This window comes from Danio rerio, chromosome 14 (genome assembly GCF_049306965.1).
Source record: "Danio rerio strain Tuebingen ecotype United States chromosome 14, GRCz12tu, whole genome shotgun sequence".
In the NCBI taxonomy this organism is placed as follows: domain Eukaryota; kingdom Metazoa; phylum Chordata; class Actinopteri; order Cypriniformes; family Danionidae; genus Danio; species Danio rerio.
The window spans coordinates 6,439,859-6,455,492 of record NC_133189.1 but is presented as its reverse complement, the minus strand read 5'-3'; the positions used below and the strand labels follow the sequence as shown (position 1 = coordinate 6,455,492).

At 38.6% G+C, this 15,634-nt stretch overlaps 2 protein-coding genes across 8 annotated transcripts in view; one reads left to right on the top strand and one right to left on the bottom strand.

The window, feature by feature from the left end:
- Window positions 1-302: 302 nt before the first annotated feature.
- Window positions 303-8,042, bottom strand: LOC103912062 (uncharacterized). Its single transcript, XM_073922477.1, has 2 exons — window positions 7,898-8,042; window positions 303-7,691 (listed from the first exon to the last, which is right to left on the bottom strand). The coding sequence occupies exon 2, from the start codon at window positions 6,937-6,939 to the stop codon at window positions 949-951; it is 5,991 nt and encodes a 1,996-aa protein (XP_073778578.1). The 5' UTR covers window positions 6,940-7,691; window positions 7,898-8,042; the 3' UTR covers window positions 303-948.
- The window catches only part of loxl3a (lysyl oxidase-like 3a), a 50,926-nt gene continuing 43,332 nt past the window's right edge, over window positions 8,041-15,634 (top strand). For 2 of the 7 annotated variants that reach the window (XM_073921564.1, XM_073921570.1), the window contains exons 1-5: window positions 8,053-8,124; window positions 8,332-8,375; window positions 8,519-8,858; window positions 12,570-12,866; window positions 14,473-14,636. In XM_073921564.1, coding sequence (XP_073777665.1) covers window positions 12,572-12,866; window positions 14,473-14,636 — 459 coding nt within the window. In that variant the 5' untranslated portion in view covers window positions 8,053-8,124; window positions 8,332-8,375; window positions 8,519-8,858; window positions 12,570-12,571. The other 5 variants (XM_073921567.1, XM_073921565.1, XM_073921566.1 and 2 more) reach the window with 5 other exon arrangements.

Genomic DNA, 15,634 nt, shown 5'->3' with positions numbered 1-15,634 from the left:
AAGTGCCCGTCGTTAGTTCGCGAACTGAAACAAACTGCGGTGGCGTGGCGACCAATTCATTGAACCGACTCAAAAGAACGATTTATTCAGGAAATACGAACTAACCTCAGCTAAACTAATCAAAATAGTTTTATGCAGTTTGGCATATGCCTACTAAAACTATGACATATGTAATATATGGGATTATTTTGATAACCACCGCAAATAGGCTATTTTACAAGCTCATTATGCCCATTTCTACTGTATATGTAACAGGTTACATATTGTAGATGCCCTTTGGTTTCCATGAACGAGACAGAGAGTTTCTGACGGGTGCTTGATTCTTTATTATGCTCAAGACGAGAGCCATTAAACTTTCGTTGCGTAGCACCGTGAAACTACACAAAGAAACAACAAAAATCAATAAAAACAACTTGTATACAGAATAATACGACAAATAAAGATATAATGTACAGAGCGACATATGAAAGTGAAACAATGAAGTATATAACGACAGTTTGAAACAACTAATAAGAAGGCAGAGCTCACGATTAACATATACATACAAATGAACTCATGTGGCTTAAATATTAACTTCACATACCTCGCTCCGCTTTCCCAAAGGGTTCTATTAAATAAATTGTGCAGGATTAAGCCTCCCTTTTTCCATAAATCGCACAGCAACGTGTCTTCTCTTCGCTCCTGCTAGCCTGATTAACCTATTAGTCACCTAGGCTACCGAAACACGTGACATGCTCTGATGCTCTAAAATTATTTAAAGGCATATAATGATTTAGTGGTCACTTACACTCCCACCAATTATTTTATGATAAATTGAAAGAACAAACTGAAATGAATCAGAACATGATTTTGAACTATAACATGACCACGTTTACTTTTCATGACTATCAAGTATTTCAGAAATAATTATTTGGTCTGATGAGAGTGTATCATCCCAGTTACTAACAGTCAGTCTTCTTCAAGAAGTACAACTAATTTCTGAATCGGTCTTTCAATGATTGAGAGCTTGGGGGTCTGATTACGTTTGTTAGTGAGCTTTCGTTCTGCTACTCGTACCTTTACTCGTCTCACAAATCCATCACTCTCTTTGACAGTTTCAACCACTCTGCCCAACTGCCATTGACTTCTTGGGAGCATATCCTCTTTGATTATTACAACATCATTTACTCTGAGGTTTCTGCGAGGAGTGTGCCACTTTTGGCGTGTTGAAATATTAAGCAAGTATTCCTTCTTCCAGCGACTCCAAAATTGCTCAACCAAGTATTGGACTCTTCGCCATCTTTTCGTAGCGTACATGTCTTCTTTAACAAATTTTCCTGGAGGTGGAAGTGCAACATCAGACTTCATAAGTATTAGGTGGTTTGGAGTTAGAGGCTCTAGTGAATTTGGATCATTAATGCCATCTACTGTAAGCGGGCGACTGTTAACTATGGCCATTGCCTCATAGAACAATGTTCTAAGTGAAGCATCGTCAAGTCTACCAGGACACAGTGCAATTGTGGCATTAAGTACACTGCGCACAGTTCGTATTTGTCGTTCCCAGACACCTCCAGTGTGACTTGCAGAAGGAGCATTAAAAGCAAACTCACATTGTTTCTCTGCGAGAAAGACTTCCAGAGTTTTGATGTCGACTTGTTTCAGGCAATCTTTGAATTCGTTCCTGGCCCCGACAAAGTTTGTACCTTGATCACAATAAAGTTTGCAAACTGCTCCTCTGAGGCTTATAAAGCATCTCAATGCATTGATGAAGGCATCTGTGGACAAATCTTCAATCATTTCAATATGAACTGCGCGAGATGACAGACAAGTGAATATTAGACCGTATCGCTTGTATTCTTTGCGAGCTCTCTTCACGACAAATGGCCCAAAACAGTCCATGCCACAAAATGTAAAGGGAGCAGATACTTCGACACGCTCCTTGGGAAGTTCGGCCATTCGTTGTTCTTCTGTCGGTCGTCTAAGTCTTCGACACTGCACACACTTGTGTATCAGCTTAGCAACTGATTTGCTACCTCCAATGACCCAGAATCCATTCATTCTAAGCTGCATTTGAGTTTGAGTTCGACCCTGATGGCAAATTTTGGCATGATAATGTGACAGAATTAGCTTGGTGATGTAACTATCCCTTGGTAGAATCACAGGATGTTTGAGGTCTTGACTGAGTGATGACTTCTTCAATCTTCCCCCTACCCGAAGAAGACCTTTGTCCAAAACAGGATCCAGTTGATACAACGCACTAGAATTTGGAAGAGCAATCCCATTTTCAATCATTCTCATTTCTTTGGAAAATGCTTCCTGCTGCATGAGCTTGATCACCACTTCAGCAGCTCTCTGACGCTCCTCAACAGTTATATGGTCAGTGGAGCATTTCTTTTTCAATCCAAGTCTTTTTATCCTTGCCACAACCTTCAGAAGCATTGACCAGCAAGAAAATCGTCTGAAACGACTTAAAATGTCGGAACTGTCACTAACTGTGGTCACAAATGTTTGGACTGGTTTAACTTCGGGGTCACCAACAAGCAAATTGGCAGAGGTATGTGGTGTTGGATTCACTTCTTGTTCCCACAGAAATTTGGGACCTCTTAACCAGGTTGAAGTAGCAATGTCAGAGGCATGAAACCCTCGAGAAGCATGATCAGCCGGGTTCTCTAAGGTATTAATATAGTACCACAGGCTTGGATCTGTAATGTCCCTTATGAGTTGCACACGGTTAGCAACGAATACATGAAACCGTCTTGCTTCGTTATTAATATAAGCCAAAACAACCTGTGAATCTGTCCAAAAGAATTCTCTGTCAATCTTCATTTCAAGCTCTGTCTTTAGCATGACACTTATCTTTGCAGATAGAACAGCCGCCGCAAGTTCCAGTCTTGGTATACTTGTGACTTTTGTAGGTGCGACTCTAGCCTTTGCCATTACCAAACTGCAGTGCACTTTACCTTTGTCATTTTTGAAACGAAGATAAGAGCAAGCTCCATATCCAATGTTGCTCGCATCGGAGAAGTGGTGCAGCTCCGTTTCAATGATCTCATTGAAGGTGTCAGGGTGATAACATCTTGGTATGACAACTTCTTTAAGCCTTTGAAGTCCACCTTTCCAATCCTCCCACCGTGAATACATGTCTTCTGGTAGCTGATCATCCCATCCAATGTTTTTCCGACATAGTTCCTGCAGGATGCACTTTCCCTGAAGAATAAAGGGTGCCACAAACCCAATTGGGTCGAACAGGGAACTAATGACAGACAAGATTCCACGGCGGGTCGATGGCTGATCTTTATAGTTGATGTTGAATTGAAAATTGTCATCCCTTGTTGACCACTGAACACCAAGTACACGTCCTGTTGGTGTTGCTTCAGGGTTTAAATTGAGAGGTTTAGAGACAATATCCCTTTCAGATGGGTCTATGCAGCAGAGAACATCTTCCTTATTGGAGTTGAATTTATGAAGCCGTAAACCTCCTTGTTTACAGAGTGCTTGAGCATCAGTAATTAGTTCCTTGGCTTCATCAATTGAACGAACACTGGCTAGCCCATCGTCTACATAGAAGTTTCTTTTAACAAACTCTGAAGCTGTTGGGTGTTTAACTTCGTACTGCTGTGCCAGGTACTTCAAACCGAAATTGGCACACCCAGGAGACGATGTAGCGCCAAAGAGATGGACTGTCATGCGATAGTCTTGAGGCTCTTTCTCCCAGTCTCCATCCTCCCACCATAAGAACCTCAGATAATTACGTTCGTCTGGAGGAACAAGGAACTGGTGAAACATCTTTTCTATATCACAGGTGACTGCGACTAGCTCCTTTCTGAAGCGGCAGAGTACTCCAACTAATGAATTTATTAGATCAGGCCCAGTCAACAGAGTGTCGTTTAGAGATATACCACTAAACTTAGCTGAACAGTCGAACACAACCCTCAGCTTACCTGGTTTCTGAGGGTGGTATACTCCGTGGTGTGGAATATACCATACAGTCTCTCCTTCTGATATCTCAGGGGCTAGTTCAGCATCACCTTTGTCAACGACTTCCTTCATGAAGACTTTGTAGTCATCCGAATATTGCTTGTTAGATTTGAGCTTTTTCTTCAATTGCTGCAGCCGGGCAACTGCCAGCCTTCTATTATTTGGCAGTGATGGTTGGCTGATACTTTTGAAAGGGAGGGGAAGTTCATAATGTCCATTATCCTTCTGTTTGATGTTGGTACTGAGATGTTGAATGAAACGAACATCCTCTTGAGACACACTTTTATCCTCATAACCTTTCTCATTAAAATCTGACTCAAGAATTTTCAAGACATCATTGGGTGATGGAACAAATATCTCCTTGACTGCAACTCTGTGGACAAAGCTCTGATTTCCCTGCCTGTCTAGGTGTGGATTAGAGAGACCTATAATGCTCCAACCAAGTTCAGTTCTTTGTGCGAATGGTTCATTTTCATGACCAATTATAACTTCAAGGGGAGCTAGAGCTGAAGGGCAGTCATATCCGATTAATAATCCGACTTCGCAGTTCTGCAGTGGTGGCAATTGATTGGCCAGATGTTTTAGGTGAGGCCACTCCAGTGCTGTGCTCTTCGTTGGGATATAGGACTTATCAACAGGAATGAAGTCTCTTGTATATGCTTGCCGTAACTGAATGGAGTTTGCTGCTTGGAGTCCTCTAACTTGCAGACCGCAAACCCTGTTACTTGCCGTTATAGTATCCACAGCTGTCATAGTGCTTAATCTAAGTTGAACTGGTTGCTTGACTGCATTTAGATCATCAAGAAGATCTTCCAAAATGAATGTTGAGTCACTCTGCGTGTCCAGTAGCGCATAAGTGAGTACTTCCCTTTGAGGCTCTTCCACTGTTGAAATAAGGACTGGCACAATACTGGAAGTAGCAGAAGAGCTTTGTGTGAGTGCATGGGCCATAACTTTCTGAACTTCCTGACTTGCTTGTACTTCTGTTGAAGTTTTATTTAATGGTTTTGGAGACACCATATGTCTTTCTTCATGTAAGCATGTGGGGTGATTGCGGCCACATGTTCCACACTTATGTCGTCTTCTGCATTTTTTTACAATGTGCCCTTTCCTGAGACACCCATAACAGAGCTGATTTTCTTGAATGAAGTTCTTCTTGTCTTCAATGGTTTTTTCTCCAAATGCAGAACATTGGACAATGCTGTGGTTTTCATCTTTACAGACAATGCATGATACTTTTGACTTTACGCTAGATGTATTAAGCCCTTTAGAACTGAACTCTTTCACGTCAGTCTTTGTACTGAGTGCCTTAGCTCGCTTGGGGAACTTTTCATCTGAATTTTTCATATTCATGAATGGGGAAGTAATGGGGTTACAAGCTATTCTAGTTTCCTTTTGCAAGAACTCTGTAAAACACTTGAAACTTGGATAGTCCCCTGATGCATCTAATTCTTCCGTCACAATTCGATTCCACTTGTGTACAACCCATTCAGGAAGTTTCTTTAGTAGCTTGTAGTTTTCTTCACAGTCATTTAGAATAGATAATCCCTTAATGTGTGGCATTGCCTCAGCACATCCTTGCAGGAAATCTGTGAAGTCTCGCAGTGCAAGTGGGTCATTTATTCCAATTTTGGGCCACCTCATCAGCTTGTCTCTAAAGGCTTTTTGTAGTATGAATGAATTCCCATATCTATCTTGCAGGACCTTCCATGCTCCATGGTATGCATCCTCTGAATTTCTATAGAAATATCCCTCCACAGCCTTACGAGCTTCTCCAACAAGGTACTTTTTAAGATAGAACATCTTCTTACCAGGTGGGAGGGGCTTTCTTTCTATAAGAGCTATGAAGGACATCTTCCAATCTATGAATTTCAATGGATCACCAGCGAAGATCATGGGTTCAGGCACAGGCAGTCGATGTGTGCTTAGTGAGTCTGCTATTGCTTGAGCTAAAGAAACATTATTCTGAGATGGCTGGGCTTCATGCTCTGCCTTGAATGTTTGCTGAGGCAAGAACAATTCAGCTTCTGGGTTTAACTGAAATCTGTGAATGCTAGAATCTATTTCTTTATCACCAAATTGACTGATCCCTTCAAGATCATTGTACACTTTCACACGAGCTGCTGCTACTTTTACTTCCTTGTCTACTTGCAACTGATGCAGCCGTTTTCTTTCTTCTTCAAGCTTTAGCTGCATTTCTACCTCTCTTTGCTTTATTTCTGCTAGCATTTTAGCTTCAGAAAGCTTCCATTCACTCTCCATTTTATTAAGCTTTGCTTGTTGATCATGGATTTCCTGCATAGCTTTAGCTTGCTCTTGTTTTGCTGCAAGTTCAGCTTCTGCTTCAGCTCGCTTACTTGATATCTTGGAAGAGGTCTTTGACTGATTACCTGATCCTAACGATGACTCTGACATCACTGTGTTTGTTTTTGTGCATCCAAAGATTGATCCATATTCATCTTTATTTAAGACTTGTCTCACTCTTTCCTTCACAAGCTCTTCATTGTAATCTTCACCTATTGTCTCCAGCCGCTTACTCACAAGATCAATAATTTCAGCAGTCAGTGCAGCACAAGCATCCATACGATTGACAATGTCTGGAGATGTAGCATGGTTACGCAATATTGGCTCATAATGCTGATGGACTAGATTACATTGATTTTGAATGTCTTGCTGAATTTGTTCTAGATTCTCACGTGAACAGAACATTTTTAATGTTGATCTACAATCTTTTGCAGTCTCTTTCCAACTGTTATAAGCTTTATGGAAAGCTTTCTCTTGTCGCTTGGCTTCCTGTTCACGCATTTCCAGACCCCTTTCTGTGAAGCTTCTTTCACGTGTGCTTGATCTGACCTGCTGCACAACTGGGTTGCTTATTTCTACTGTTGGGAGTGACATTTCATCTGCTTGTTTGACTGCATGCGCTTCTTCATGTGTACTATGTGTATCTTCCATAGCCTCTTCAGCGTGTACAGCTTCCATAATTAAAGAGGAACTTAAGCAGTGAATAATAACACTCTCACCAGACCTCTAGCACGTAAGCACCCAAATAAATTAGCAAACAAGATCAATATAAATGCAAACAGCAGTATATGACATCCAAAATATTAGCTTGTAACAGGAATAACAAGGAAATGTCAGTTTTCAAATAAGTACAGCTAACATTAACACTGATTGTAAATTTTCTAATGCTAAATAAAATAAATTAAGTTCTTTTTTTTTTTTCTTAAATTCTACTCAAATAATGTAATTCAAATCTTAAACTATGAAGTAAATGTTCTTTATAACATTATTTATTTCCTTTTATTTAAAGTCCTTTGTAAATTTAACCTTTTAACTCAAATGTCCATAAAATATTTGCTTTTCCTTTAAAGCATTAAAATTACTAAGTTCAAGATGACTTGATGCTGCTTACGTAGGAATATGTTGTTCTTAAACTCTCTTGCCACTCAAAGTCTCCCACTGTATCTGCAACAGTGAATGACAGCACGCGCGCCACCTCCGACTAGTATGGGTAACTGCAGCCTCCGATCAGCCTGTGCGATGACGTCACGACCCTGCCAGCTGCCAGCCTCGTCTCGATGAAACAGATGCGTGGTTCCTTTAAGCGTCGAGTTTCACTGTAGATGCCCTTTGGTTTCCATGAACGAGACAGAGAGTTTCTGACGGGTGCTTGATTCTTTATTATGCTCAAGACGAGAGCCATTAAACTTTCGTTGCGTAGCACCGTGAAACTACACAAAGAAACAACAAAAATCAATAAAAACAACTTGTATACAGAATAATACGACAAATAAAGATATAATGTACAGAGCGACATATGAAAGTGAAACAGTGAAGTATATAACGACAGTTTGAAACAACTAATAAGAAGGCAGAGCTCACGATTAACATATACATACAAATGAACTCATGTGGCTTAAATATTAACTTCACATACCTCGCTCCGCTTTCCCAAAGGGTTCTATTAAATAAATTGTGCAGGATTAAGCCTCCCTTTTTCCATAAATCGCACAGCAACGTGTCTTCTCTTCGCTCCTGCTAGCCTGATTAACCTATTAGTCACCTAGGCTACCGAAACACGTGACATGCTCTGATGCTCTAAAATTATTTAAAGGCATATAATGATTTAGTGGTCACTTACACATATACAGAGGTCGTTTTAAGGTGAGTAGTCTCGGACTGTGGGAATTAGTAAACAAACAGCCATTTAAATGTAAAAATGTTTTTTTTATTTGACATTAGCTGAAATTAAGCTTTAAAAAATCAAATAAATGCTTTAAAGTAATAAATAAAATGTAAAACCAAAGCAAAATGTTAAACCACGCGAGGAGTACTATGTACTGTTGACCAAAAGATGGCGGTGTTTTTCAGATGTTGACTTGTGTAGTAGGTGTGAACTGTTGACAGATACACAGGTGAGGTGTCTCAATTTTGCTAAAACTTTTAGCCTTTATTTGTTTTATTTTCCCCAAGACAATTAGTCTATGAAATAAGCTAAATCTGAAACAGAAATTCACTAGTGTAGTGAACTTTGATGCTTGATCATCCCTCCTCCTAGTTCTTGCACACGTAACTCAAGAGTCTTTGCCAGATTATGCAAAAACAGATTCTGCCAGAAATGGAGAGGACATGACGGGACATTTCCATTCACTGACTCTTAGAGAGACCTCTACACAAGACCTGCTGCCTTCGTATCATAAACCCGTGAAACAGCAGATACACGGCAGTCACAGCTCAACCTCTGCATCCCGCAGCCAACTCTCTCTCTTTCTCCAAAGACATCAAAACTATCCTGTGATTTCTCCTGATGCTCTGAACTTCCACTTACTGATCAAACAGGGATCACCTCTAAGCTAAACCCAAACCACTTTACTTATATGACAATCTTCTAGATTCAGGTAAGTGGAGTTGAATGGAATATGTATGCAATGACCTTATTTCATGTCTATACAGTTGAAGTCAGAATTTTTTGCACCGCTTTGAATTTTCTTTTTCTTTTAAAAATTTTTCCCAAATGATGTTTGACAGAGCAATGAAATTTTCACAGTATGTCTGATAATATTTTTTTTTCCGGAGAAAGTCTTATTTGTTTTATTTAGGCTAGAATAAAAGCAGTGTTTAATTTTTAAACACCATTTTAAGATCAAAATTATTATCCCCTTTAAGCGATATTTTTTTTGATAGTCTACAGAACAAACCATCATTATACAACACCTTACCTAGTTACCATAACCTGCCTAGTTAACTTAATTAACCTAGTTAAACCTTTAAATGTCACTTTAAGCTGTAGAGAAGTGTCTTGAAAAATATTTAGTCAAGTATTATTTACTGTCGTCATGGCAAAGATAAAATAAATCAGTTATTAGAGATGAGTTATTAAAACTATTATGTTTAGAAATGTGCTGAACAAATCTCTCCGTTAAACAGAAATTGGGGAAAGAATAAACTATTAATTCAGCTAATAATTTGGGGGGGCTAATAATTCTGACTTCAACTGTATATTAGAAGTTATATTTATATTAGAAGTGATATTTATTAGACATTATAAATAACTCACACATGCAATTTATTCGTTCTAAATTAACAGTATTGTATCATTTATAATTTATAATATTTTAGTTGCATGCAGTTTTCCAATATGAGACTGAATACACTTTGAGTAATCTACAAATAAATATGGATTCTGATAATACTTCATCTGATTAAGGGGAAATGTGATCTTAAATATGACTATGACTATGTTTAGAGTTAAGGGGATATTCAAAAGTGTTTTTACAGTGTGAGATTCAATTTTGTGGTCAGATGCTAACAGCATCCTAGCATTTCTGCACACGTGCGCAGTTAACCACTGCATATTTCAAGTTTTTAAGAATATAAAAATAACATTCATTCATTCATTCATTAATTTTCTTGTCGGCTTAGTCCCTTTATTAATCCGGGGTCGCCACAGCGGAATTCTTGCTGTCAGGCGACAGCACTACCTACTGCGTCACTTCCTTGCCATAAAAATAACAATAAGTTACATTTTGAGATTTTACTTCTGGCAATAAAAGGAGTATATTAATATTATTTAGTCTATTAAACAATAGACTAAATTAATTGTTATTAAAATGTTTAATAACAATTCATTCCTGTTTATTAGTTAGTTTGATAGTTAGCATGACGTCACTAACTTTATTAACTCTTTAAGTTTTTTACTTTTTATAGAACTGTACTGTAAATATGTGCTATGGTGTGACATCACAAAAGAAAAAACAACTCCTAACAATAAATAAATTGTGTGAGAGTGATTTAACTTCATTGTTGGACACTTATCTTCATATAGGGCTATTTGGTTTTTTATGAAATTCTGAATAATGTTAATTAGTTTTTTTCAAAACTGCTAATTTGTCCATCGTTTACTCAAGTTTGAAATCTGCTAATCACCAAAGATGTTATTTTTAAAAATGTGAATAACCAAACAGTTGCTGGTTTCCATTGACTAACATAGTATGTAAAATAAATAAATAAAATACTTTTATTTAGTATATAATATATATGATGCTCATGGACCAAAAGCTTCAAAAAATGTTCTTTCGTGTTGAGCACAATGATCTACATAAAGTGCATAAAGTAAATAATATGTAAAAAATGGACTGACAGTATTTATTTAATGTATTTATTTGTATTTATGTATTTTTCAGTGTGTATTTATTCAGCTGATATACAGTGGAAGTCAGAATTATTCCCCCTTCTGTTAAATATTACATTTTATATATTTTTTCCCCAATTTCCTTTTAACGCAAAAAAATTTTTTTTTCAACACATTTTTAAACATAATAGTTTTTATCAACCCAGGCTGCATCCGATTACGCCCCTTTATATTGACCTTATTCTAAAATGCGGAAGTGCGCCTGTTTTCGCGATTGTCTTAGAACTTCCGATTCAGTCGCCTATGGGAGAAATGACTAGGAATAATATACGGCAGAAAACGGTCAAACTACTTGCTCTACAGACAAATGTTTGCATGACTATACAGACCAAGTAGAATAATATAATAAGAAAATATCAAATTGCAACATCAAGCAGCGTAACGAGCAGTTTTTAATGTCAAAAAATGAATGGAAGTGAATGAGACCGGAAGTCTCGTGCCAAAAAGATTTAAATGGCAGCGCCCGCTCGTCGACGGAGAATAAGGTGAATACATTTCTGGAGAGAGCAAAAAACTTTGTAGGAGCAACTTTTTTTTTTGCGAATCCGCTAGAGGCCGCTGTGTAGGGGTCTGCATTTCCGCGGCTGTAATGCGGGCCATGGCACTCAACTAGATTTCTTGCGCTGTGGGAATAAATTTCCGAATAAAGTGTGGGAGTGGTCGGTAACGGGTGTATTTTGAACGGGAGCAGGCGGTCTAACAATATCGCTCCTGACTCCCGAGCGAGCGAGCACGCGTATGTGTGTGAATGAGAGAGCGTGATGCTGAATTTAGCTTGTTTGTTGCTGTCTATGTGTGTGTATGTATGTGTGCAAATGTGTGTGTGTGTTTATACAGACAGCTTATTACAGGCTGTCTGGACTCTGTATACCTCCTGGGAACGGGCGCGGCGGGTAGAAATTGGGGCGGGTTGAGTAGCGGGACAACAAATGCTGAACATAAGCGAGAGTAGAAATTTCGTCCCACGCAGATCTCTACCGCAGTGTATGGTATTTGAGATTTCAAATTTCTCTTGCGAGTGCCATTTGCGCCTGCTATTTTCACGTAAATCGACCAAAGGCCGCTGTCGACCCCCTTTCCTAAACTCATCGTAGTGTTTTGAAAAGCAATCCAGAAAAAGAAAAGCCCTTACGGTAGCCTGATTTTTACCACATTTTCAGATTTTACCACATTCTCACCCTGTTATTTACTTGTTTATTTTTTATTTTTGGCTTTTGTTTTTGTTTCTGGAATCGTTCTTAACCAGAATCGTTGTCTCAGTCAACTCCGGTCTGTGTCCCAAGTTCGCCAACGTATGTGTTGAGCTACCTGACAAACTGGTAACAGCGGAAAAGCCGTCCAAACAGAAGTAATAGGTCATCTGGTAAGCTAGAAAAAGAACAGCGTCATACAACCCCGTAGCGCTCATTTTAAAGATGAAATGCAGCCATACGTAGCTCTGGCTACATAATTTGCCATCTCCAGAAATGTATATAGGGCTACGTTTTCAGAATGAGCCTATGTTGCTTTTAATAACCAATTTCTAATAACTGATTTTTTTTATCTTTGCATCATGACAGTACATAATATTTTACTAGATATTTTTCAAGATGCTAGGACTCAGCTTAACGATGGTTTGTTCCCTAGACAATTAAAAAAAAATGCTGAGGGGGCTAATAATATTGACCTTAAAATGCTTTAAATTGCTTTTATTCTAGCCGAAATAAAACAAATAAGACTTTCTCCAGAAGAAAAAGTATTATTAGACATACTGTGAAAATGTCCTTGCTCTGTTAAACATCATTTGGGAAATATTTGAAAAAAATAAAATAAAATTTAACAGGAGCGTGTATAATATGACTTCAACTGTATAAAATCAATATATGCACTACTCTCTTATTCAGCTTCTCTTACTTTCTTCATCTCTCACACTTTGAAGCCATGCTGAGAAGTGAACTTAGGGATATGGTGGTTGCAATGGTGCTTTGGGGCATCTTGTTGCCCTTTTGTCTCAGCCAGACCACCTCACCATCTCAGGATGGGAAAATAAAGTTTCGTCTGGCCGGATACCCTCGCAAGCACAATGAAGGGAGGATAGAGGTGTTTTACAATCGAGAGTGGGGCACTATCTGTGACGACGACTTCACACTGGCCAACGCTCATGTGCTGTGTCGCCAACTAGGGTTCGTGGAGGCACTAAGCTGGTCCCACAGTGCCAAATATGGACCGGGCAGCGGTGAGAATCAGTCTTATTTGCATATGGGCAGTTGACGGTAACACTTTACTAGAAGGGGTTTTTATTAGATGGACATTAAACCTTTATAATCATGATATGACACATTTCATGAATGACTTTATGCATGCTTTTAAAATCTGTCATTAAGTGTCATTGGCTCAGTTATGACATTTTTAATGCAACGTTGACATTGTTTGTTATGAGGGGTGTTCATTAGACTGTCATTAAACCTTTATAATCATGACATGACACATTTCATGAATGAGGTTATGCATGCTTATAACAACTGTACTTAATTGCCATTGGCTCAGTTATGACATTTTTAAAGCAAAGATGACATTGTTTGTTATGACAATGATGGGGTGTTCATTAGACTGTCCTTAAACTTTTATAATCATGACATGACACATGTCATGTATGTGAATGATTTTTTGCATGGTTATAACAACTCATTAACTGTCATTGGCTGAGTTTTGGTATTCTTAATGCAAAGGTGACATTGTTATGAGGGGTGTTCATTAGACTATCCTTAAACCTGTATAATCATGACATGACACATTTCATGAATATAAATGAGGTTATGCATGCTTATAGCAAGTATCATTAATTGTCATTGGCTCAATTATGATATTTGTAAAGAAAAGAGTTGTTTGCTCAGACAATGATGGGGTGTTCATTCATTAGACTGTCCTTAAACCTTTATAATCATAACATGACAAATTTCATGAATGCGAATGAGGTTATGCATGCTTATAACAACTGTCATTAATTGTCATTGGTGCAGTTATAATATTTTTAAATCAAAGATCACATTGTTTGCTCAGACAATGAAGGGGTGTTTATTAGACTGTCCTTAAACCTTTATAATCATGACATGACACATTTTATGAATGTGAATGAGGTTATGCATGCTTATAACAACTGTCATTAATTGTCACTGTCTCAGTTATGACATTTTTAAATCAAAGATGACATTGTTTGCTCAGACAATGAAGGGGTGTTCATTAGACTGTCATTAAACCTTTATAATAATAACATGACTCATTTCATGAATGTGCATGATTTTATGCATGCTTATAGCAGCTGTCATTAAGTGTCATTGACTCAGTTATGACATTCTCAATGCAATTGTTTGTTATAAAAACACATCACAAAATAAGTAAAACTGTTAATTATCATTCATTCATTCAATTTTGGCTTAGTCCCTTTATTAATCGGGACTCACCACAGTGGAATGAACCGCTAACTTATCCAGCACATGTTTCACGCAGCGGATGCCCTTCCAGCTGCAACCCATCTCTGGGAAACAAACCATTAATTAATTAACAGATAGTCATTTCAATGTGAAATCACTTCAATCATTTGCATAAAATGATCTGAAACGACGATAATATTGCTTATCGCAACAATTTCTGTGACAATATATCACACAACAAAAAATCTTCATCATGACAAGCCTAGTTGGTGTGACCGATAAAATAAGGTCAAGTCAAAAACTCATTTACATTTTAGTCTGTGCTGTTTGGATGCTTTCACATATCTGCAAATAAGCTTGCACTTTATGAAAGTTTTGTTGTAAGCTGGGTAAAAATCTATGTTTCTGCAGGTAAAATCTGGCTGGATAATGTGATTTGTGGAGGAAGTGAAAACAGCATTGAGAAATGTGTGTCCCGTGGCTGGGGGAACAGTGACTGCACGCACCAGGAAGATGCAGGGGTCATCTGCAAAGATGAGAGACTTCCAGGCTTTGCAGAGTCTAACATCATCGAGGTAAAAGATCCCTTTAATTAAATGCATAAGTAATTAATCAAGTGTGTTGTCTTAAATACACTCACCGGCCACTTTATTAATATTTACTGCATGTTAAGGCAAATTTCTAATCAGCCAATCGCATGGCAGCAACTCAATGCATTTAGGCGTCTAGACATGGTCAAGACTCAATGGATCAAACTGAGCATCAGAATGAGGAAGAAAGTTGATTTAAGTGACTTTGAACGTGGCATGGTTGTTGGTGCCAGACGGGCTGGTCTGAGTATTTCTGAAACTGCTGATCTACTGGGATTTTTACACACAACCATCTATAGGGTTTACAGAGAATGATCCAAAAAGAGAAAATATCCAGTGAGCGGCAGTTCTGTGAGTGCAAATGCCTTATTGATGCCAGAGGAGAATGGCCAGACTGGTTCAAGCTGAGAGAAAGGCAACAGTAACTAAAAAACACTCCTTACAACTGAGGTATGCAGAAGAGCATCTTTGAACACGTCGAACCTTGAGGCTTGATGCTTGGCACCGGGAGCCACTCTTGTCAGCTAAGAACAGGAAATTGAGGCCACAGTTCACACAGCCTAACCAAAATTGGACAATAGAAGATGGGGAAATGTTGCCTGGTTTGATGAATCTCGATTTCTGCTGCAACATTCAGATGGTCGGGTTAGAATTTGGTGTCTACAACATGAAATCATGCATCCATCCAGCTTTGTATCAACAGTTCAGGCTGGTGATGGTGGTGTAATGGTGTGGGGGATATTTTCTTGTCACACTTTGGGCCCATTAGTACCAATTGAGCCTCGTGTCAACGCCACAGCCTACCTGAGTATTGCTGCTGACCATGCCCACAGTCTACCCATCTTCTGATGGCTACTTCCAGCAGGATAAAGTGCCATGTCAAAGTGTGAATCATCTTAGACAAGTTTCTTGAACATGACAATGAGTTCACTTTACTCAAACGGCCTCCACAGTCACCAGTTCTCAATCCAGTAGAGCACCTT

What these genes read in the sequence shown, in the direction of transcription:
- LOC103912062 (XM_073922477.1), bottom strand. Translation starts at nt 6,939, where the DNA reads ATGGAAGCTGTACACGCTGAAGAGGCTATGGAAGATACACATAGTACA.